Source organism: Lepeophtheirus salmonis, chromosome 2 (genome assembly GCF_016086655.4).
Source record: "Lepeophtheirus salmonis chromosome 2, UVic_Lsal_1.4, whole genome shotgun sequence".
Classification (NCBI taxonomy): domain Eukaryota; kingdom Metazoa; phylum Arthropoda; class Copepoda; order Siphonostomatoida; family Caligidae; genus Lepeophtheirus; species Lepeophtheirus salmonis.
In genome coordinates, this window is record NC_052132.2 from 15,140,238 (window position 1) to 15,166,554 (window position 26,317).

The 26,317-nt window shown below is 32.1% G+C and overlaps 1 protein-coding gene across 1 annotated transcript in view; it reads left to right on the forward strand.

Moving 5' to 3' along the window:
* The window catches only part of Syn2 (Syntrophin-like 2), a 136,548-nt gene that overhangs the window by 97,427 nt on the left and 12,804 nt on the right, over positions 1 to 26,317 (forward strand). The window contains exons 3-7 of the mRNA XM_040727650.2: positions 8,436 to 8,579; positions 12,672 to 12,822; positions 20,304 to 20,468; positions 20,532 to 20,699; positions 21,831 to 22,015. Of these exons, the coding sequence (XP_040583584.1) occupies positions 8,436 to 8,579; positions 12,672 to 12,822; positions 20,304 to 20,468; positions 20,532 to 20,699; positions 21,831 to 22,015 (813 nt within the window). The remainder of the gene's footprint in view (positions 1 to 8,435; positions 8,580 to 12,671; positions 12,823 to 20,303; positions 20,469 to 20,531; positions 20,700 to 21,830; positions 22,016 to 26,317) is intronic.

Below are 26,317 nucleotides of genomic sequence, written 5' to 3' on the forward strand. Positions count from 1 at the left end.
CATTGAATTATATATAGTAATTGCAAAGGGTTACCCGTTGTTGCTCAGGCTTTCAAAGAGCTCCGTCAAAGGACGTTTTCTTCTTGGTAGGCGTAGTAAAAGATGTATAACTCAAATAAAAAACACACAGGACTAAATTTTAATTAATTTGGGACATTATTAGGTTTTTCCAGAAGTACTAACGTAGTTTCTATTCAATGGTGAGTCTTGGCTCAGTGCTTCGTCGCTGATTTTTTTTTTAACCTTTGAAAACGAGAACAATCTAAAAATCAATTTGCTAATTCTTGGAAGTTAAATGCATCAACACCCCCAACTATGCTAATAAGGAGAGAGAAGGAGATCACATTGACAATGGTCAATGTTATTCCTTCGTAATGCTAAGACCAATTCCGTGCAGGCAAACGTTAGGGTATTTTGAAATGTATTATCATAGAGCGCATGTATGTTATATGAAATGTATTACAATTTATATAATAAATCGGGGGATAACCTTCAAATAACTTATCAACATATATGCATGAAAAAAATTGTCTGGATGAGGAATACATCTTTTATTTTTGTCCAAAATTACCAAATTGAGATTCTCCAAGAAAATGTCAAAAAATTGTTATGCATTAATTTTGCTCAAAAAGTTATAAATAAGTTATTTTTGGCATTGTAACAAAGAATACAATCCTACCAAAAAATTTCTCACTTGAAAATAAAAAAAGTTATATAGAATAATGTCGTTGACAAAATAACTAAGGATAACTGGTTGATTAAATGTTCCGAAAATTAACAAATACAAAAATGTAATGTTGAGCATAATAATTTTATGTTCAAAATGCATTGTTATATGGCATTTCTTATTCAAAATTGAAAATTAATGTTTGATGAAAAAAAGAGAAAAACAATACAAAAATAATTAAGAAAATGAGAAATATTTAAGTTTTATATCAATTCTTATTTTTCAAATTTATATGCAAACCAAAATATTATATTGCACCTGCAAAAAACAATGCAATTATCAGTGATTTTTTTTTTTTTTTCCACATATTCTTTGGTTTCAAATAAATTTAAAACCATTCATATTCGTACAGTTGTTTTTTAAGAAGTCAGTCACTTTTTGATTATTAATAACACAACCCCTTATCTAGTTTCTTTGAGCTCCAAAAACATATATAGTATTTTGGGTATTTAATAAGCCCTCATTATAACAACTGACCCCCCTAAAATCAATGCCCCCATCTTAGCCTGCACATATTCAAAAGGAGTACCCGTGCAAAGATACAGCCCCCTAGGCGCAACGGCGTGGGCACCCAAAAATACGCACACTCACACAAACTGTATTACATATAAGATACTTGCGTAAATTTTCTTCATCTAATTCATTCTATGAAAAGTTGAATACATATTGATGATTCCCTTGGGATAAAAGATTTAACCATTGGGAATTTAAAATGTAAAAAACTATGTGTATGTACAAAAAGTTATGTATAAGTACGAAACAACTACAACAAACTATTTTACCGTCGAACGAAGAAAAAAGAATTAATTTTATATCCATTGGCGTCCACATGATTTTATTTTGGGGGAGGCCTTCTTTTTTTTTTGATTTTTTTTTAATAAAAATCCAAATATATGAAATATTTTTGAAAAAAATTTCTTAAAATAATAAACTTTTTTCAAAAGGAGCGGTTCACTAAAAAATTAAATTTTTTCGAAGAATTTTTAAAAAACCCACACCTGTTAACACAAAAATAAAATTTCAAAAATAAAAAATATATTTAAATATTTCATTTGTAAAAAAAATAAAATTTCAAATATTACAGTTTAAAAAAAAAAAAATCCAAAATTAAAATATTTCGAAAAAAAATTCACAAACCTACAGATGTTCGCAAAAACTTTTAAATATTACATTTTTTAGAAAAAAATTCAAAAACCCACATCTGTTCATATAAAAATAAAATTATTCAAATAAAAATTCTAAAATGTATTTTAAATATTTAATCTTTTAAAAATTAAATTTCAAAAACGACATTTTTGGGGAAAAAACAATAGACAACACACTAAAGTTTAAAATATACTTTTTTTTCTGTAAATATAAAACCAATTACTTCAATTTAACAGTATTTATTATACATTATTTCATCCCAGAATTTTAAAACATAAAACATTCTTCAATGTTGTATTTAATTTTCCTTTTTTTTTAAATCTCTATCATACACAGGATTTTCATTATTATGTAAAGATAAGATTTTTGTAAGGGCGCAAGCCAAAAGGTGGGATCAAGACATTTGGTATCACGGAATTAAGAAAGATGTTAATATCGATTTGCTATTAAATGATTTTGGAGGGAGAAAATGAATCACTGCCATAAATAGGAGAACCTCCTACATTTAATTTAGTCATACTGCTATACAAAAGTATTTTGGTCCATATAAGCCTGTTACATGAGCTAGCATTGCCTATTGAATGCTTTTTGCAACAATTTTTACTATGGTCCATAAAAAAACTATCCAATACTGAATCCTTTTATTTACTTTTTGAAGATAAGAAACTTGGATCTTCCAGCAGTTTGTGCTATTAAATATACTATTCTGTCCAACTCCAAAAAATTGGTTTAAATATCACATACTCTCCGGCACACTTGAAGTAAAGTATTTTTCGAATGAACATCGCAAGTGTTGTTTTTGTCGGATCGAGGATGATTGGAGTGATCATTTTCTTCACATTTGTAAATCTATACAACCTCTTTATAAATATGTTGCTTATCTCATAAATTTGATAATCTTCAGTTGTATATCAATCTTGATAATTGTCAAAAGTATCGATTTTATTACTGTTTATGTTGAAAGCAAGAAAATATAATCAATGCTGTCATAACCAAAAATCTCTTCAACGCAAAGAAATTTTCCGATTTTAGCATCTGAGATATTTTTTCAAAAGTGAATCTTTATATGAGAGTTTCAATGAAGGTGTTAGTTTTTGTTATTTTCTAGAGTTTTAATTATTTTTATAAATTTATTTTATGTCACATCATCCATTTTAAGGGCCACACTCTGCCCCCCCCCACCCCACCCCAATTTATGTGTTTTTCCTATTTATAGTATTTCATTCATTTCGATATTATCGATTATTTAATTAAATACAGATATGCCTTTTGGCCAAGAAAAAAATTAATATTAGTTTATATAACTCTATGCAACAAAATTTTTGTCTTGAAAGTTTCTTTCAAAACCTATTATTCTTTATAAACTACTTATAAATATTTATAAGTTATGTGTTATATTCATGAGTAGACAGGCTTATAAATTTTAATTAACTTACTTGCCATTCTATGTATAGAAATATAGGGCATGGAAAGTTTAGTCTCTCTTGTATGTAAATATTTGCATAAGTTGATCAATAAATTCGTCATTAGGGTGGGCCGAAACCAAAAAGTTAGAAAATAAAATTTGTCTAGTTATGTTTCAATGTTATGCATAAAAATAAGGATGCATGCCAAATTTCAGACGAGTGGGAAAATGTTTTTACCTCCTGGAACGAGATTGAAATATAAATGTCCCATACATAGTATTGTAATTCAAAAAATTCAAGTTTAATAGTAAATAAATTATAATATCATTCATTGGTATCTTACTTAAAAGTAGTGTAAAGCAGTGTTTCTCAAACTTTTTGAATTGACTTACCCCCTTCGAAATATGTTTTCAACCATACATTATCTACCCAGTACAAAATACTATATTACTAAAAACCTAATAGTTTTAACTCCATTGCATAAACTTATAAAACCAGCCAGTATCCTTTGTTAGTAGCATACTCTGATTTACACATACTATTAGTTAATAATAATCTTCTAAAGACGTGGTAATTAGGCAAATAAAAAATAAGTTACTTTAAAAAAATGTCTATCAAGAGATAATTTATTTTAAGATTTGTATAGGCATAGAATGGGTTCAAGAACTCGTGCAAAATACAATTTTCTTCTTTTTGAAAGTGGCTGTGACTTTAGCAAAACTCAACTGCCAAGATATGATCGAGTGCGTTTTATAGTATAAGGAAGAATCTAAATCCTTAACAAAAAAAAGAACCTTCTGGAAAAAAAATAAGTAAAATTTTGGGTATCAAAGTCATAAATATCAAACAGCTTCAATCCAATTCAATTTTTTTTTTTTGACCCTGGAAAAAAGTGACAAATCAGATAGCATTATATCATAAAAAATAAAGAAATTTGATGAAATCTTTTACCAAGATATTACCAGGGTACCAAGAAAATATTTATTCACATAAATTTAAATGATTCACATTCTTATTTTGATATTTCATCTTGTGAATGTAGAAATTCATTAACCATTAATTAAGGAAATTTATATTATGGAACAAAACTTCCTATCTGATCAAGAAATGAAATAATTTTTTTCTATTGGTGTCTCAGACACTCAGACAAGAAAGCAACAGTTGCCCCACAATGAAAATAGATTTTAAAAAAAAAAGAATAGAACAAGTATCTTTCCAAGCATTCCAAAAATTCCCATGAATTGATAAACCAAATTGAGATTTACGACCAAAAACGACTCTTAACAGGATAATACCAGAAGAAAAAATAGGTCCAAGTTATAATTTCAATGACAAAATAAAATTTTTGACTTCATATGCAGAAGCATATAGCCATTTATCAATTTCTTAAAAAGTGGATTAACCCCCTTCAAAACGGCCCACCCTATTCGTCATGTTTATTAATAAGTAATTCATTCCATATACATAAACTTCCAAGTTGTCATCTAAATACAACAAGAAATATGAAAGAAAAATAAACAACCCTTGGCAGTTCCTTTATATGTAGATATTTATGTTATGTACTAATTAAGAAGTTACGTGCTGATTTTCTAATGAACTTTCTTAGCTATACTCATAAGAGTCACGTAATAAGGAATTTCTCTTGCAGTAAATAAGGATGTATGTTGGAGTGAACGAGGATGGTCTGAAAAGATTCCTACCCAACAAAGATATAAAACATTTTTTCTGAATTTTTATTATAATTCTCAAGATAGTCTCCTAGTGATTCTACACATTTCTCTCATCGATGCTTCCATCTCGTTAACCCGTTCATATAGTACTTGCCGGTTTTTTCTGCACAATAACAGTTGATAAAGGTGATTGCCTATTCATTTGACTCTTTGCAGTCTACTATTTGGACAGTATTTTTATGGTTGGCGTATAATTATGTATGCAAATTTCATTTACAGTAATCCATCGACTCCAAAACTAGGATTTATTGCACCTAAGCTGCGCAAACAGAAAAATCCTCGTTTTTGCCCACTCATATCAACTCACTCAAATGACTGTTATATAGTAACTGCCCTTTCTAAATGGCTGAAGCTTTGGTGAGTAACTGTCAACACACGCTAGACAGAGGTGACTAGCTTTCATTAACGAGTGCTGTCATCTTCACGTTGAGCTCAGAAACTTTTTAGAACACGCTTGTATATATGTATTCTAAATTTAGGATGATAAATCGGATATTAGAATTGGGGAAAATATTCAATATTTAAATTGTACCACAGTAATTTTAATATTTGCTCCGATTTTTTTTATGGAATAATTAAAAAAAAGGAGGGAATCGAGAAACTAATTGTTTATCCTTTTTGTAGCCAGAGAACGTTTAATACACAGGGTGCCCATACATAAATTTATGAATAAATAAATGCTTTTGTTATGACCTCTGATACTTATCGGTAGCATTTTGGATATGTTAAATTTAAGAAACTGAAAATCTTACATTGACAATTTAAAGAATGTTTTGAAGGAGCACAGTGTAGCTGTCAAGACTTTTGATTAGTTCAGCTAAAAGCAGCTGTGATAAGAGGGGAAGGAAATAAACAAGGAATAAAATTACTCCGATATCAATCCCCAATTCTACTCTGATTCCAACAAGGACTTATAATTATAACAACACAACAAATCCTCAAGGAAACTCTCCGTCATGAATGTGCAAAGATAAATGTTTAATCCAGGTTGGTATATATCAATTACAGCTTTTATGTAGGAGAAAAAGAAGTTCGCCCCTCAGTAATAGAATAATATAGATGGCAGCAATCTCAAGAAAAGACACTTTTCTGTTTTTGTACTTGAAAGAAAAAACTTATATAAATACTTATTAAAAAGAATGTGTAACAATGTAAAATTTTCATTTAATTAAATTAGCGGTAAACAGCTATAACATTAAGGGAATCAAAACAAACCCCACTTCGTATCTAGTAATGATATAGGCAGAAATGACTACAATGTAGATCCTTAACTATACTCAAGCTCCAACTAGGAGTTACAGTTATTCAAAACATTTATTCCTACACTGCATATAAAAACAATAGTATCAGTACGGGCACATGTAAAAATAACTTTAACTTTTGGTACCTCGCCAATAGTTTGTCAGTTAGATCACCTACTGCCGTCTGTCCTGAACGTGTTCTAGGGATAGTGCATTATTAAGCTACTTCCAACATCATAATTCATTAAGAAACTGGAGAGGCTGGCGACGGAATGTCCATGAAAGGGTGGAAAATTATCACAAAAGCTGTGCCCCCTCAGTTATAAATTTAGAAGATTCATAAACCAGATGAAGTGGTTCTTCATCTCTTAAACCACACCTATAATATAGTGGGGTAACTTCATTGTACATAAGGTGATATTGTTGTGTTAGAAGACAATGCCGCCCAGTGGTTAATTGGACCAAGGAGATCAGTTTTCTTTTCGAAAAATCCAAGAGATATTTCCACCTGCAAGTCTAACTCTTGGGAGCATTGCACAGCTATAATGGCAATAGTCAAAATTCGAGCAAGTTGTCTGCCATTTGTCTATGTAATGGGCAGAGACCTTCTCCCTAAGAGATGACCGAGGGTACCATCAATTCGGGTATGAAGTTGATCCAGAGCTCCAGCTCTGGCTAGTATATTAAGCACCCCATATCCAGTGACATTACTGCGATACCCAGCAGAGAAGGTCTTTCACTTATAACTTCTAAGCGTTAACATTGCTAACATCTCTTCAACCTTTTATGCATGATTTTCAAATCGTTCAGGCACCCTAAGACTATTATTTTGTACAATTTTTCACAGAAAACTCCATAGAACATATATTGTTCAAACCAGTCTTTACGCTCGACAAAAGTTTACCAATACATCATTTTCAACTAATATATTTGAGCTGAAAAAAATTATTGGAATACTCCTCTAAATTGGAGTAATTGAATTTCCGTCAATAGATGACTTGTAGAACACTTACTCAGATGCTCACCAGTAGGGACAATATGTCAATAAAAAGATTTATTCTTGTATGATCATTCATCTATTTCAATGAGAACGAATATGCCTATGAATAAAATGACAGATTTTCATAATCAGACCAATACGTTCTACAATAAAAAACCAATTTCTGACGGAACAAACACGCCTAATTAATCTGTTGATGAAGTTATGGTTTCATACAAAGGATCAAGAGCTGGCAATCTTAGAAGATATATTATGTCAAGACCAGACAAATAGGGTTATACTAAATTCGAAATACATTGATTTAGATGGATTTGCGAAATTTGTAAGGTTGCATTATGTTTGTCAGATAATTGCAACTTCTACAAAAAATTCCACAATTCATCAGCGGTGTAAAAAAACAAACGATTATTTTTTCTTTGTTTTGATTATAAAAATAATATATAAATATAAATTACATTATATTTGAGTTTGAGACACATTAGTATACTGACAAAAACTTTTATAATAAAATAATGAATCATCATAGTTTTTTCAATTCCTTGAATACTTTTCCCCATAATAGGAAAAGAGTACTATCCAGGATTTACGTAATTTACAGAAAAAAACAGGTGAAAACCCGTTTGCAATACTGATATTCCGTGTAAAAACAAAAAAAGTATAAAACCCTGGAAATAATTATTTCTTAGAATATAAAGAGCAAAAAACAATATTTAAAACATTTTTTTATAATTCATTGATCTCCCGCTAGAGGGTTAAATTGGGAAAAATCCAGGGAATGGTTTATTTATTAACAAGGCGTGTTAAGGTTGTCTTTCATAAAACCATCCCTTTTTTTTAAATGGGCATCTTGCTAACATTACTAAACAAATCGATTATTCTAATTTCAATTTGATTCAAACAATTACTTACAGAGATATGGGTCATTTAATCATTTATAAAATATTAAACCGGAATATATTTTTATATTAGCCCTTGTGTAATGAACTAATAATTTGAAAACACTTTCGTAGAGGGAAGACTTGGTTTACAGATCCTATATAAAAAGATGATCAATTAAAGATGTTTTTTTTTTTTTTTTTTTGCTTTATATTTTCGATTTGATTGTATCTAACTATTAATCATATTTTAATGGTACAATGATAATTAATTGTTCGAATTTATTTTGTTATATTCTCTTTTTTCTAGTGCCATTATGGTTTAGTCACAGTAAGTGATGGTAAATGTCAACCCCAGATTTTGAGGTTAAAACTACATCCAGACGTGATTCTTCTACAAAGAGAAGAATTTGTTTTCCCAGAGGATGAGGAAGGGTATCCCGTGGACAATAAGGTAAGGATCATAAGAAGCCGTCTATTTAAAATATTTTCAAGAAAATAGGGATATGATCTGATACTTTTAGTCATTATCAAGTCGTCCTTTAAAATCTGAACACTTTCAATTTTAAACTTCAACAAGATGTAATTTATCAAGTTACAATAGAATTTAAAGGAAATTAAAATTTTATTAACTAAATGTGTGGCTGAGTTCTCTAAATTATTAATATAGCCGTCCGTGCGGCAAAGATGTTTTCCAGGTGGTGGTGAACGGCCAGGCAACCGCTACAGATGTAGTCCAAGTGCTGGCTGAGGGATTTTTGAGGGTCTCTGTGTTTTAATGAAGGGCACTGTAAGCCTTCTCCTCGACATATATCCAAAAGATGTAGTTCTGAAATTGGCATCAGGGCGGGGGGTAAAAGTCTCAAAGAAACCTAAAAAGACTCCTTTAAAAGAGTCTTGCAACGGAGGAGATATGTTTCTTGCATTGGTGGTGCTGTGGCGACGAGGTTGAGAAGACACAAACTATTTATACAAAGGAATCTAGGAGTACCTAGAGAATTGAGGAGAGGAAAGACGTGGAGGAATAACACAAGGCTTGTTTAATAGGAACAATTATATTCTTATTAATACAAAACACTACTCTGATATATACACATAATACATAGTTATTTATACTTATAAAGAGGTAAAGACAGTACTTTACAAACATATATACTGGTAGTTGTATAAATACGCGGACTAATTTTTAAACGCTTATATCTCGAGGTTCCGTGACCAGAAATAAAAAATTCAACCACAAGTAACTCGGTAAATCTTTTGACTTTGTTTTTGTTTTTTTACTCGCATCAAACAAAGTCGTTTACGATGAATGACGAGGCCAAACGTGATATGGTTGCCACTCTTCTCCGCGCTGGTAGGTCCGTCAAGGAGATAATCAAGGACACTGGACTATACAGGACTACTATTTTCAAGGTCCAGAAGCTTGTCAAGGAGGGAAAATATCTGAAAGACCTGCCCATACCTCTGGAATAACTTAGGGTTGGTTGGCTGCCAACATGCCATTTTGGAACAAAAACATTTGGCTTCCTCAATCACCTGATTTGAGTCCCCTTGACTACAGTGTGTGGTGGCAAATTGAGCAGAAGGCCTGTGCCACCCGCCACCCGAATTTGTACTCATTGAAGGCCACCGTCAATGAGCAATGGGCAGCCATGTAAAGCCAATACATCCTCAATGTGTGCAAGGCCTCCGCGGATGCCTTGGAGGGTGTCATAGCAGCTGATGGCGGTTATATTCAGTAATTATATTAAATTTAATACAAGAATAAATTATCTATTATATAATTCTCAAAAAAAATACGTCATACGAATTTTATTACACTATAATTATTTGCTACAAATAGACATTTATGCAACTACCAGTATATATACAAAACAGTACGATAAGTAAGAGAATAAGAGGGAAGGAGACACGAATACATTACCCCCCCCAAGCACCAAATCCATGACGGTGCTTAACCAGGTTCTGCTCCATGAATAGAAGCCTATTAATCTGCTCCATCCATAACCAGGTGCGGACAAACCATTTAATTTACTCTTGTATATACAAAACTTATCTCCATAGACGTGCCGTGCACTCAGCACGCGCACCGGAGAAAGGAAAACACTACTCTTCATAGAGGTTTTCGGAACGCAAGCACCCTCCCCGTTCCTGGGAGAAACATAATTCACTGTTATAGAGGTTTTAGGAACGCGAACACCCTTCCCTTTTCTGGGATAAACATCATTCATCCTTACAGTTTTAACAACGCAAGCATCCTGCCCGTTCCTGGGAGAAACATCGTTCACCCTCACAGAAGTTTTAGGAACACAGTCACCCTGCCTGCTCCTGGGAGAAACATCATTTACCCTCGATGTACCCTCATCCAACTCGGGATTATCTCTGATACGGACACATACTTCACTTCTTGTTGCCATGGTTCTCTTCCTTCCTCCACGAGGCCCAAACTGAGGCACAGCCCGTATTGCTCCGCCATCCGTAGACGAATAAGCGTTCTCCCTGTCCACGAAAAAGGGCTACCCAACTCTGCAGGGCTAGCTTCGCCGACGATTCCACAGCAGGGAGGTCACGTGAACCTGATCCCATCCTCGTCGCAATTGTTGTGTCTATAAACTATTTTAAATCTTAACCCATAGATTTTTAGTCTTGCACGACTTGAATAATAAAATTATGATAATGTATTTAGTTATTTACTATCACACGTGCAATGTATATTAAAATTAATGGTAAATACAATAATACATCGTTTAGTGCAGATACTTTTGTATAGGAATGAATGCAGGAGGGATACATATGATATTACTAAATCAAGACCCTTGTTAACTTTTGCTGACTGTTATAGGATTGGAGGGGAGAGAGATTAGGAATTACTGCCTTTGAAGAGGAGAACTTCTACATTAAAATAACATCAATGCAAAGAAAATATTATAACTATGTTTATATTTATTTACAGGAGGTCATATAACAGGTGAATATAACAAATCCTTTTGCACTTCAGTCAAAATAATTTCACGCCAAATGAAAATATTTTAGTTTGCACTGAAACATTTCTATGGATGAGAACATTGGCTAAATTATTGTGAGCGTAACAAGCAACCCAAAGGGGATATGCCAATAAAAGTTGATTACATTGAAAGACGACATATTTGCTGACAGATATCTCTAGAAACTATAGTGTTCTTTGCTCGAGTAAAATTAGAATTTTCAAAATATGAAAGTATAATTATTAAGAACATTTCGAGGGATGTGTTCCAAATTTTTGTAACGAACAATTTTTATTGTCACCATTGGGAAACAACATTAATCATTATGAAAAAATAAAGTTTTTCTACGTTAGTTCTTTTTTGTAAATGAGATATTTTTTAGTTAGAACGATTTGAGAGTCATCCTACGATTTATATCTTGATTTTACCAACATCTAATTGTTTTTTACCAACCTAGCCAATATTCACATCCTTGATTATTATTTCAAATTTTGTCCCTAAAAAAGTCCAAATTTAAATGGTCTTGTATGTCCGTGAAACAAACAAGGTATCAGAAAACTTAAAAAGTAAATTATCTGCCAAGCGTTGTGACGGTCAGTAGTTTATTGTTAAACTGATTGTTCTTTTTTAAATAGGCCATGTAGATAAGAATTTTTAGAGCCCCTCTATGTGAGTAACATACACCTACAGAGTGAGGACCCAAAAATTGCACGAGCAATTACGAAAAATGTGATCTTTATGGACTCGAGAAGAGACAACTCAAAAAAATATATGACATTTTTAAATACTATATTTTGCTATATTTTTATTCAATATGTTATCTTTAACAAGTAATAACAGCCTTGACAGGCAGGAGAATAGATTGGCAGATCTTGAAATGGAAAGCAGTGTCGTTGGCGTACCACACTGTCATGATAGAAGCTCGAAGCAAATCCAAATTGGGATGAGAGGTGTGGTCTTCTCCGAGACACTCCAAACTTCATAGTCCAGGGGATGGATGTAAGGCCTGGAGGAGGGCCATTGGAAGTAGGCCAAAAGTCAGACATATTGTTTGCTGCATAATTTTTATATTTTCTTGGCTGTATGGGGCTGTAATGGGCCCCTTAATGTTATAGGTAGTCTGGATGGAAATGGCAGAGTTATTTGCAGCCTTCTCGGTACTGACACACGCACAGAGATGAGAACACGCGCATTGCCTTTTTTTTGTTGTTGCTCCGACATGTTTACACTTTGAGACATGGGATAAAGGCAATAAGTGATTATTTTCAGGGGTCGTTTGTTTGGGTAATGAAAGGTCATATTATAAATAACCGAGGTAAAATCATAATTCAATGCTACTAGAAGTTTTGGGTCCCCACTCGATATACTTTTAATAAAATAATATGATCATTCAGACAGTTGCATTATTTTGCTACAATAGGGCACCACTCTCTGTCACTTTCTTTAGACACTAAAATAAGTAAACAACGCAGATACTCCATTACCTGGTCTTTTTAGAGTATTGCTTTGAATATTTATTGTCATTTTTTTTAACACTTATCTCTCACTTTGTATTTCCATAGCTCCGCATTGTCAAACTTAATCGACATGACGATGGAAGCCTCGGAATCGGAATCAAGGGAGGGATTGAGCATAATCTACCCATATTGATATCAAAGGTATCTACAAACGAAAACGATGATCATTTATACATAGGAGATGCTATCCTGAAAGGTAAAGTTAATTATACCTATATATATAACAAATTGTATCTTTTTTATATAGATTGTTAGGGACGGGATTTTTGTAGATAAATATAATACTTATATTAACTAACCAATCTAAAAATATGTAACATCCCTAGCCATTTTTAGACCGAGAGTGAACATATTTGAACTACATGTGTTTTGATTCATTATTATTTTAAAGCGGATGTCCCCTTTTTCCTAAAAATGTCTTTAGGTATACGTTGAGGTGTTGTAAATATGGGCTAAGAAAGCGGAAGTGGCTTTTTCTAGTTGACAACCAGAAAATACTCTCTTTTTTTTCAAAGTTGTCAAAATAACTATTTAATTATTGAGAATGGAATATCTTAGTATAAAATTATAACTAGAAAGTAGGGGCATGCAAGTCGCAGACTCACATTGATAAGTGTTAAAAAAAGTTTTTAAAAGTTAAAAAGTCCTGAGTAAGTAATGATTTACTAGGTGTCAATTATCTTTCAAAAATAGACAAAACTTTGTTTTTAGTCGACATTTAACTATTGCAGATATTACTGCTAGTTAAATTTGTAATACCAATACTAATAATATATTTTAAAAATCTAAAAATCCTTAATATTATTCTGTCATTCTTGAGGATAGAAACCATATGAATTGATATAGGTAAGAATTAAGTAGTTATGTATGTCTGAGCGTGCTCATGAAAGTCAAAACGTAAGGCTGAGGATTTCTTAGAAGTTATCTTCTATATTATAAAAAGCAAAAGTTGTTTTTTTTTTTAGCCAACACCTAATTACATCAGGTATTACTGGATACTATCACCAGTATATGCTATTTAAAGAAAAAACTTCTTTAGCTAGTTCAAACATAATTTGTTTTCATTAATATAAAATATAAATCCCCAAGAAATCATCAGTGCTACTCCCCATTTTTCATAAGAACACTTACAAGTAGTTACTCAATACTTAGATGTTGTCTCCTCGAGAATACTTCCTGGCTGAGTTTTAGCTATAAACGACTCATCTTGATAGACATTCATTATTTTATATTTCAATACTTTCGGTGGTCAGTTTTATAAAACTGAGTACACATTATCTGTTCGCAACTTCTCATTGTTTTGTTTTTTTTAAATTGTGAAGGGCCATTCAATATTTTTTTCTGACCTATAAAATAAAAACTCATTAATTAACAAAAAAAATCTGAAGAAAAAAACATTTAACTCTTGTGCTGAATAGTCTATTAAAATATGAACACTTTTAAGTTTAAAATTCAACAAGACATATAATTTATTAATTAACAATACAATTTCTACAAAATTAATCCTATAAATAGATATGTGTTAATTATTAATGTAGCCTTCCATAGCAGAAATTATAGCCTCCAGCCAGAGGTGGAAGACCTATCACCCGCTGTGAATGTAGTTTTCTATAATGGTGTCCCAGTGGTGGCAGAAAGAGGTTTTGAGGGCATTGATATTAGAATGTCGGATACTGCCGTCCTTCTCCTCGACATACACCGAAAAGATGTTGTCGAGGCGGTAGGCACCAGGGCTGTGGGGGAACCAAAAGTGTCAAAAAATAGTTCAAAAGAACTCAAAACAGTCTTGCAAGGGAGAAAATGGGGTTCCTTTATGGCTGGTGTCAAAAGTGGCCTTTCCACTCTCAGAAGGCTCCTTCCGCCCACTTTTATTTAGCTCTCTGCAAAGTCTGGTGTGAGACCCTGAAATCGTTTGATTCAGACTTGTAGCTTTGAGGGAACTGTCCAAAGCGCTATGAATAAAGTGGGTGGACGAATTTCAATAGACCACCCTGTATTCTTGGAGCATGAGTCTATACATGGATGCACTCATTAATTGATAACAAACCAACAAATTATGTATTTTGAGTTTTTAGTGATTTAGCTATTTCTGGTTTAGAACCATTGCTCTAAAAATAATATCCTAACATATTACATTTGCCGTCTTTAACAACATTATCAATAGTTGCAAATATTATTATAATTATGTCATTTAATTTTTTTATTATTTTTTTAACTGTTGTTTTTCATTTTGCATCTGTCAATACCAAATGAAATGACATTTTAAACTTTTTAAGCACGCAGAATTTGTTTATATTGTGAGAAATATAACAATCCAGTGAAAATGGGGGAAAACGGTGATTATAGTTTCGGCTTCTCTGCCTTCTGCAAAGCTTCTCGCCATTGATTTTAGAATCCTTTTTGCTTAGTAATAACGTCTAATACTATTTTAATGTTTATTAATAGCGATGTTGAAATTGTCGAAATTCTCGTTTGTATAAATCAAAAAAATAGATACGTGGGCAACTTTGACGTATCTGGTGACCGAGATCACAAAAAATCTTAAGTGTTCCTTGCACACAGATACCTTTAAATTTTTTAAATAGGTAGAAAATAATCAAAGAGAGTACTAATATCTTGAGGGTTAGCATCATATAACTGTGTTGTTGTTTTTTTAATGTATGTATAATCAGGGGGGTTTAATTAAAAATGTCACTGAAAACAACCTCACTCAAATGAATGCACACCGCATGTTTCAGTATTTAACAAAAATTAATAAATAATTGACTGATTAACAGCTGCCTATTAATATGCGATAATCCAAATTACTTATAGGTGTTACTAGTCTTTATCCTAACAAAGTTTATATATTACTGCAACCTATAAGATGGCCGACTTCCCGCATGTTAACTCACATAAAAACGCTGTATTAAAAAAATAAAATAAAAATCTTTACCCAATTTATTTTTAAATAGAAAAAGTAGAAAACTAATTATTTTAAATTAAAAAAAAAGTATATAATCCACATATAAAAGGGGTTGTCCTATTGTTTTTGACATATTTTAACTGTGATATGAAAATATAAGTGCATTAGTGGGAAAACTTTTTTTAAACCTTTACCATGACTTTGAATTTACTTAAATGCATGAACACTTTTTATTTATTTGTATTTTTTAGATGCATTTATTCTCTTGTGTATCCTACCTTTATAGATTAGATGATTTACAGATATATGCAAAAAAAGTTTCAAAAATAAAATGCTTTTGTAATACCTAAACCATAAATAGGGGATTGAAGTTTAAATTACTTTCAACTGCAAACTGAGAAATAGGAGCAATTGAAAAGTTGTCATATGGTATAAAAATTGTACTGTACCTCGAGGTCATATGTAGGTCGCACGGCTCGTTCAAATGATAGAACAGGCAAAAATCTTTACTTAGTGAATTTCGATACTAAAAATTCCTTTTTATTTATTTTACTTACAATCATTTTGATAAATATACTTTTAAAATATAAAAAGTGCAAATAAGTTTATTTTATAAATGGTCCTATGGAACAATAAAAGAGAAAAAAGTTAAGAAAATTTAATGATATGCGTATAGCACGTATCCTTTTTTTTAAATATTTTTAGAAAGGAAATATCATTTTTTTTCCTTTTTATGTCCATCATAATTAATAAATACAAAATAATGATTAACACTGTATTTTAATACTTATTGACAAAACAAATAAGTGGTGTCTTCTTTTAAACTTTGAAGTAGATTTGCTACCTAAAGATGGCATCGTATAAAAATATGCCCAGGTATTTTTCCTATCACATCACAACTTTTCCAAAGCAGCTGTAATCAAAATTTGAAAAAAGTTGAACAACAAACTACCCAACTGTAGATCCTTGAGACTGATCCCAAGGACTGTTATTCCTTGGAACCGGTCCTTGAAACTCTTTCGAAAAATATGTAAAGCCAAATAATATATATGAGATATTTATAATTATATTTATACATATCTTGAAAAAAAATAATCATCTTTTCATTATAATGTAATAAAATACGAATTTATATTATATTTTGATTACGTTATATAATTTATTCCATTATATAACGGAATAATAAAAAAGAGGAGAAACATCCTCATTGACGTCATGAAGGATCCATTTTACCTTCTTGAAGGACCAAAAAGTGGGGCTGGATTGCAGTCCTTGGTCCTAAGTAAGGACCGGCACAACAGAACGTCTACATAGTGTTGCCTATAGGAAAGCATTCCTACCTAAATTGTAGGAAGATTTACATGTTATAAAAAGAAAAATGGGGAATCTGAAGTTTTGAAAAGTAAGCACTCGTATTTTATTCACGAGATATGTTCGTGACACATCACTAATAAATATCAATTTTTAGAAAACGTATATTTATATATAGGGTTGATCTCTTCTAATAGTAGACATTTTATTATTTCCAATTTTTCAAAATAAATTTTTACAAAAGGTATTGTAAGGATATTAATTTGAGAAAATTATCGGAAAACAGTGCTCAGCACAACTTTTATTCAATATGTGAGCCCTCAGCTCTGATAATTGCCTCAATACGAGGCCTAAATCCCTTTCAGATCTTGACTATGTAGTCAAACTCGATCTCGGTCAACTCCTTCTGGACAGAAGCCTCTAAAGAATGGACACCAGGGGGTATCATGGGAGCTCAAATTTGCTCTAACATGCATTCGGTCCCCTCAAAAGTTGCAAAATATTGATTCCTTTGTTCTAAATGTATAAATGTACTTTAAAAACATTTAGCATTATTATATACTAACTTATATAGACTAAAAAACTAAGATATTGGCAAATTTTCTCCTTTTCATAAGTAATTTTTTTCTTTTGCATCTATTTTCGAACTAAATCCGTGGGCGCACAACGTTCATACCGCTGTAGAAGTAAGGGATTTAACTTTGACAGAAAATTATATATGGTGCAATATCATTTTTTTAAGCACATAAAGTTTTCTTCTAATTCAGAAAAAAAAAAGTTTCTTTCATAATTTTTTTTTTACTTCTTACAGAAGCATTCTGGATAAAAAGGGAAGTAATTCTTTTCGCTGAGTTTTTGGATTTATATTTACCATTCGCAACTTTTGAAGGGTCCGAATGCATGATAGCTCAATTTTAGGCTCCCCCGATACCCCCTACTGGACACTCCTGTGAGGAGTAGTGCACCTCTCCTCCAGACGCGCATAGACAGATTAGTCCAAGGGATTTGCATCTGGAGAGGAGTGTGGCTACATGTTGAGGCCCCAAAAGTCCCAAAAGTTGTCTCTCAGGACGGGATGGGTCTTAGGGGTGCAATGACATGGAGCTTCGTCTTTTTTCCCGAACATTTGTCTGGACAAAGGGAGCACTTTCTTATCTAGAAGTTGGATGTAAGCATCTGTATTGAACGTACTTTGCTTGTACTGGCCTCAGCTCCAAAGACCGTGGTTGCGGCTTCATTTCTGTTCTGAAGACATGTCTCACTCAAGCTCAGACATTGTCTGGATGTTTGGTTATGATGTAGCGGCTGTTCTTCTTACTCACAATGACATCAATGGTGAAAAATTTTTATCAGATAAGAGAAAAACTTTCCCGGAATTTTTCCTGCCCTCGAGAAAATTCAGAATCTTCTTTGCTCTTTCCAACCGTCTCAGCTTACTCTGTTCAGGGATAATATGTCTTGCTGTCCTCCTCTGTGGTTTAGCACCAATGTCATTTTGAATTGAAGATAATATAATGACTACCAAAAGATAAGATCAGCCCTGTATATGCAAAAGAGTATGGATTTGGTTGTAACACACTCTATGCTCTGTAAATGGAGTCATTAATATAATTTATTCATCTACAATAATAAAAAAATGCATACAAATTACCATTTCTGAAATCTTTTTATTTTTAAAGTAGTTCAATTAAATAAAACTTTTTTTTTCTCTTTTCTTTTGTTTAACTAAGAAATAAATAATAGTTAAAACTGCATCATATATTGTCAAATATAATGTATAAGTCAGAGGTGTACAACTTCCATGCCTTAAAAGCTTTTTATAAGAACTATTTTTTTTTAAATCTTCATCATATTAAATAACATAAATTATAATGCGCACATTTACATTACTCCGGTGATTCATTTTTTATGCATATATTAGGTAGGTATTTTTATATTGACAATATTAATACCGATATTATAATGCAATAGATCAAAGTATCACGAAGAAGATGAATTATTAAAATAGGACTTTAAAAAGGGATGTTTCAATTTATTTGAATGATGATAATTTGCGATTGTACCCGGCATTGCGTTTTCAAACAAACAAACTTTGCCTAAAAATATAGAAGATTACTACTCCAGAAATTATAAGCGTTACTCACCGTTTTTCATGAGCACACTCACACATAATAACTCATTACATAGAGATTCTCTCTTCGATAATATAATTATAACAGGCTGAAAAAGTAAAAAAAAACACCATTTTTCAGATTCCTAACCAAAAAAAAAACTCCCACGCTAAATTATACTTGTGATGTACAACCTTCATTCTATTTATTACCTTTTTCTCTCTTTTTTTATATGACGCGCTGAGCTTCAACTATACACACTCGTTGCTCAGAATGTTTGCGTAGATGGTCTCTCCCAAAGATTAATAATATCAGTGCAAGAAAAAAAAATTAATAGTACGTTATGACTGGTGAGTCTGGAAGTACTTTAGCCTCTAGAGTGCTACGTAGCTTAGGCTTATCTAAATACAGCAGTTATTACACACAAAACTCCCTTAAGATATCACTGATATGAATACATTGTTATTTCTTGGATGAAATATATGTATATAATATATGTCAAGGAGTACTATACGCAGTACAACCTGTATACACACTCGGTTTTAAGTACAAAACACCTGCCAGATTTCATTCACATCAAACATTGAATCAATTACTATAGTTTCTAGACAACAGATAATTTTAATTTAATGACCGCATTGCCTCTTGAAATATTTTTCATATAACATAACTTTTAACACATATTTATTTCAAAGTTAGGTCAAATTTAATTTTGTATGGACAAACTACTTTGTAAAAAAAGGCCTATCGGCGACCCAGCGCAGGGATGTCCCAAGGACTATACATTTTGGGGGTGGGGGGTGGGTGGGAAGGGCTTGGTTTTTTTGTTTTTTTTTGAAAAAAAAAAAAATGGAATTACAGCCCGTGAGCTACGGGTTGGACATCCCTGCTCTAGACTAAAGTACTCCCTGGCTCATCACGTTGTATAAAAAAAATTCTCAAGCAGTTATTATTACTCTTTTTTTTTTTACTTGTGAGTGTGCTCTTGAAAAACAAAAAGTCAGACAGAGGATTTTTGAAGGTATCTTCTATATTATTAAAGCAAAGTTTGCCTGTTCTTCGAAGTCTAATAACGATAGAAAATGCAAGGGAATTACCGCTAGTGCATTAATATGAAAATGAATCCACTCAAACTAACAGGCACATTTTGCTACTAAGGATAGGAAATGCCAGGTACTACCGTTACTGCATTAATATGAAAATGAATCCACTCAAACTAACAGGGGAGATTTAGTTACTCGGTTTATAGCTTTGATAATAGGAAACCCAAGAGTGTTGTGCTTTATGTTTATTGAAAAAATATATGAATGTTTCAAACACTAATTTAAAGTGTGTGTCCTTTTTTTTCAGTGAATGAAGAAGTTCTTTCGTGTGCTAGTCATGACGAAGCCATTAATATCCTACGAAATGGTGGTTCTCAAGTGGTATTGACTGTGAAACACTATAAATCGGCAGCTCCTTTTCTACTGAAAAACTTTCGACAGCTGATACCTGAGAGTGGAGATCCTTTTGAAGGTAGAGATCAATAACTATCAATATTAGATATTTGTATTTATTATTTTGTCATCTCCTATTCAGATGGAAATAGAAACAATACATTTAGAGGATCATCAAAGGAACCTTCTACCCCTGGCTCAACAACCTCTGATCGCATACCCACCATTGATTCACCTTGCTCATCTTCGTCAGAATGTAACTGGAATGGAATTCCTTGTGTTCGTCGAAGATGGATTGATTATGTTGAAGGTATTTCTATTATTTTTTGACTGTTTTCGTTCGATAAACCGATATTTTACCGTTCTTATCTAGCAAAACAATGTGTCTGACTTTAATCAAATTTTATAGGAAAACCAAAAACGTTTTTGAAGTTTGCCACCTATAACCCATAAGGAGATCAATTACTTATGATAATTGATCAAACTTCCCTCCACAAAAACTTCTACCCTATGACGGGATTAGTTGGTTCTGAAACCAGCAAACAAGTATTTTTGGCATCGAATAGGTTTAGAGCATACTATTTGAGTCATTAAAATGATATTACAGTTAGTTTTAAGTCTGTCCTTAATTATGAATAAAGACTGCAGTCTCTTATAGTTTGGTCTCAGTCCAGTCCAATTCTGTCCTGCATATCGCCCCTAAAAAATTAGAAAGTTCCGTTTTTGATGGTGTCACTAAACTTTCTTTCTTCTTTGTTTAATAAGTTCTACCAGTCCTTAGGACTGATAGTCGTAAGGATCGGTCCTAAGACGGGACTGAACTGTACCTAATAAATAAGGACCGACACAACACTAATTATAGCTAATTGAGAAGGTCAATAATCAATGTCTGTGTAAAATTCCTTTGTTTTGCCAGACTATCGTTTAGCGATTAAATCAGATCCATTGTTTCACCAGTCCTAAAAGTCATATATCCAATTTTTTTTTTTGTCAAAATATTTTTTAACAATTTATTGAAAATTTAGCAGATATAGTGTTTTGCCAGACCTGGGCAGTATCGTAATATACGGGCGATGATGCATTTAAAACTCTACTATACGCGTCAAAGATGTCATTTTCTCTACATCTTGCTCATGTCTAATTATCCAATCAATTTATTTTTTTGAAAGTCAATTGCAATTATTTTCTAACGTCGATAGGTTCATATTATATTATGTGAATACTGTATTTATATAAATAACACACTCCCATAAAGATAAAAAGGGTATTAATTTATTTTTTGTTTGGAGTATTCATTATTTTAGCAAGCCTTTTCCTATGTTGATTCTTATCATGACATTTACTTTGCCGTACAAAAAAAAGTTTTTACTATGAACTGTACACTCTCACACCCACTATTGTTTGAATAAATTCCTTAAAAATGTTTTTTTTGTCCCCATAGTACCTCTTTTGATGGCTTACATAACTCGTTACATTCATGGAACAGACAAGATACGTCCAAATGCCTTTGAAGTCAGAGGCTTAAATGGCTCAAATACAGGAGTGATACATAGTCCTAATCTTCGGGTTCTTTCTAATTGGATAAAACTAATATCAGAACAAGTTACAATCCTAACTTCCCAACAAGTAAGTTTTAACATTCAAATGCCGGGCATTAGTCTTATTAACAGAGCTGCCCTTGGAAGTGGTATCAGCTTTTTCTATTTGGTAATCAGGACAGGTTTTTTTTTTATAGATCATATAGTTATTATTTTATTTTTTGAAGACAAAACATCAAAGTGTAAAGTAATGGCTATTATGTGTGTCCACTAAAGAAAAAGAGTAACACCGGAAGTTTTTCTCGGGAGTCATTTTTGGACTCGTAGTAGAATTCGACATCAGAGTAATAATTTTATGTAAATGAAACAAGTCTTTACTTTTATTGTATCACACAACCTTTCCTTAAAACAGAAACAGAAAAAAGGCTTGAGTAGATTATGGATCCAGGTCCACTACTAAGGTTGTCAGAGCCCTATAATGTGATAATTATAATATTTCTTAAGATAGGATATCCCAAACTTTACTGCGTCTAGGACACTCTACACTAATATATTTGTTGCTGAGGTCCACTTTATACGAAATATGTTAATTATGTATGTGTAAACTGTATGTGCTAGACTAAAAGCAATCCTCAATTCTTTATTCTCCGGTAGAATTTTCACATTTCCCAATTTTTTTTGGGGTATGTCATTCTCAGAGTAAAACGATTTTTCCAAGTCATATTATTAATCCTAATTCATTGATTTAAAAAAAATTTGCTAAACTAGTTTATCAATAACTTCTTGTCGTAATCTTACGTTTTTAGTAATAGAAGTCTAAGACAATATATAAAATAATATATATTCTATATCATTCTGATTTTCAAAAAGAGTATAAACAATTTGTTTTTTCACTCAGAAATTGAATTAAGTGTATAATCTTTCAAAAATATTAATATAGTTTTCACAAAAATGGTTAAATATGAGAAAAAATAATATTGATAGATGGGAGTATACAATTTTAAGTACTGCAGTCCGTGCACCTAGATGTTTCTCTTTACCTTGATTGTACTGGGTAATCTTGAAACATAAATAATAAAATATGTAAAATTCCAAAATGGTTATATTTAAGTTTATTATCTATTTTAGCATTCAATGGTGTGTCTTATCTATAGTTTTTCTCCAAAACTACACAAAATCTTGAAAAAATGCATTTTGGAAAATTTTTTAGGCCGAAGAGGTATGGTATATGAAATACTTAAATCCCTAAAAAGATGATTTTCAAGATTATCACAACTTAAAGCGTGTGAAAAATTGCTGAAACATATCAAAATTCCAAAAACAATATGCGGTATTTTTGGGTTTATTTATTTTTACAGCCCGGCAGGACCTGTTTTATGTAGCGCTGCTTATTATGTGTCATGAAGGAGGCAATATAAGTTGTGGTGTGTATCCACAGCCGTTAAAAACAATGACATCTCATTTTTCCCAATGAAATAATCCAAGAGGGCAAACAAACACCTACACCCCGTGGCCACGGTCCTTTGTCCATGTAATAAATTATTCTTATTATTAGCTAAGAAAATAGGATTACAATCCTGTGAGTACATATTTTTTTGTCCATTAAAATGAAATCAATCTGAAACAAAAATTTAGAGTATCAGAAATTCGCAAAAAATATTGGTCTATTATTGAATTTATATTCAGATTTTTTGGACGAGTTGAGTTAGGTAGGAATGCGAGCCAAGTGTAGAGCATTGATAGACAACCCTCGGTCGACGAGAGGGAGGTATTAGGATGGTCCTTTACAATTCAAAATAATTTGGCTTTTTAACTCTGAAAGGGTGTCAAGCCCATGTCTTGAGCCCTACATTAGGCTCCGACATTCTCTTTTAAATATGAAGTATCCTATTTTATTAATTTTCTATAATTGTAATTGAGAACTTTTACAACCATTGAGTCATGATAATAAATATAAAAAATAGCTATATACAAGTAAATATGGTTACAAAAAAAACCAAAGCTATTCTCAGAAAAATTTCAAAAATCCAGGGATGATCAAAAACTAAATTAGCTTTTGATAAAAAAAAAATCCAAGGTATTTACAGAAAATTACATTTTTATGAAAAAAAATTTTGAAATTTAATCTTTTGGGAATTTTATTTTGCAATTTTCAATTAAATTTTCTAGTAAAGAATAAAAATTTCTTAATTTGGGGAAGGGACTTCAACCCCTTCAGCCCACTTCCTACGGACACCCCTGTAATGTATATGATATTTTGGAGCAACCTTGAATCGAACCTACACAAATTGAGTTCAAATTAATAATTTTTTTTTTTAATATGTACATAACTCTGCTGGTTTCATTATTGAAATATATTTGTAACTGAAAATTTGGGATGCAAAATTTAACTGGGGGTTTCATAGTTTATGTTTTACTTAAATAAGAAGGGCAGTGTCAGTTTTACGATATGTGAGACCCAGTCAACGAAAGTTGCACGGGAACTTTTTAAGCTGGAAATAAAATTTAGAAAACAAAGACATATACTTTGTTGAATGTTCCTTTTATTGGTCAAATTGAGTTGCACTGAGTAGATATAAGTTATAGTATTATAATTAATCCATTGGACCGTTTTTGAAGCTATTATACATATTAGTGCATATTTTCTCTTCTGGGAGGAATCGAGTATCTAGTGCTTGTCCTTTGCACAACGTTGTTCTATATTATATTGTTCATAGGTGTACATACAATTTTCTCGCAAGTGGTAGGAGACTTTCCTATTTGACAATTTGATCAAATTTTTAATCCTTCAAAAATAAGGGAAAATCAACGTAATAACTAGTGTGTGTGCTCATGAAATTCGGAGAGTAATAACGATGACACTTTGCTTGAGAGTAAATAGTGCAAGTTATTATTGGACTCGTAGTAGAGTTGAGGATCCACATTGGAGTTATTTCAGACTCCATTTACCTTCTTTTATATTAATATAGAAGATTACTCTCATTTTTCCATGAGCACAGGCACACTTAGTTACTCAATATTTATACAGGGAGCGGGGATCAAATTATCGCCAAAATATTTTTCTACAAAAAACAACACAAAATATACATTTTTTAACTTTTTTATTGAAAATCAAAACACTGAAGAGCATATAGGTATAGAGTAGCCATTCATTCGATATAATCACCGTTGGCATCAATAACGGCCTCAATACGGCCTCTGAACCGGCCACAGGCTCTTCTGACCATCTCAATGTCCATGTTGCCGAATACCTCCTTGATGGAGTCCATCAGGCTGGCCTTGGTGGTATGGGGATGTCTGTTGGTATGTCTCTCGACATAGCCCCAGACAAAATAGTCCAAAGGATTAAGATCGAGAGAGTTAGGAGGCCACAAATCCTTGGTTACGACGTCATAACAGTTCTCGGTTAACCACTGCATGGAGATTTTGGACACATGGCAGGGTGCTGAGTCCAAAGTCGATGTCCCTGACCTTCCTGTCGGCGCCCTCCTCCTTGGGTGCCCTCTTTATGGTGGCATCAACATCCCAGGTGTCCTCTAGCTTCTTACGGATACGCTGAACAGTCCGTAAATTCACTCCTAAGGTTGAAGCAATCGTTGAATTGGAGATTTCACCTCCATTATTCGGTAGTCCGTAGTAGACTAGAATTAAGGATCAGATTGGACTTATTTCACCCTACATATCCTTGCTATATGATGAGTGGGATTTGCGCCTATTTCCTTCCTCTCAAAGCAGCTTACAGCTGATCTAATAAAATGGCATCCCAGCTAAGCTGCTCTCCTCCAAATCATTCTTTAAATTGTTAGGATTGACACGTTCATTTTCGGTTCCTTTTAATTTTACATACTGGAAGGATATATTTTATGCATCTCTAATTGTGTAACAATAACTTTAAACCTTTGAAAGCTGCCAAACTCATTAGCTATATTGATAGAAAGGAACTATTTAAATAATTACAATGAGAGATTTTAATTATGTGAAGGAAACTTTATTCGCCAAAAAAAAAAGTGAGAAAAATGCATTATTAAATTAAAGAACACTGATAAATATCAATCATTAATTAAGATTGACTATTGATTGATGGGATTCAAACCCCTTTTTTACGATCACACACTTTTTATGTACATAGTACAAGATTAAAAATAGAATTTGAAAATGTTTTTTCTTAAATTAAAATACACATTATTTTTATAATTGACACTTGAATTATCGATTTTTTTTTCTGAATCAAGAGCAAATCTATGTATAGGTAACATTGTAAATATGTAAGGCTTTATATCTACTCATAGAAACTTGAAACCAGGCTTATTTTTATTTTTCTACATCATCTGCTAGAAGGCTTCTTTCTTTATTTTTTTTTATATTTATATTACATTTGAAATTATTTAAA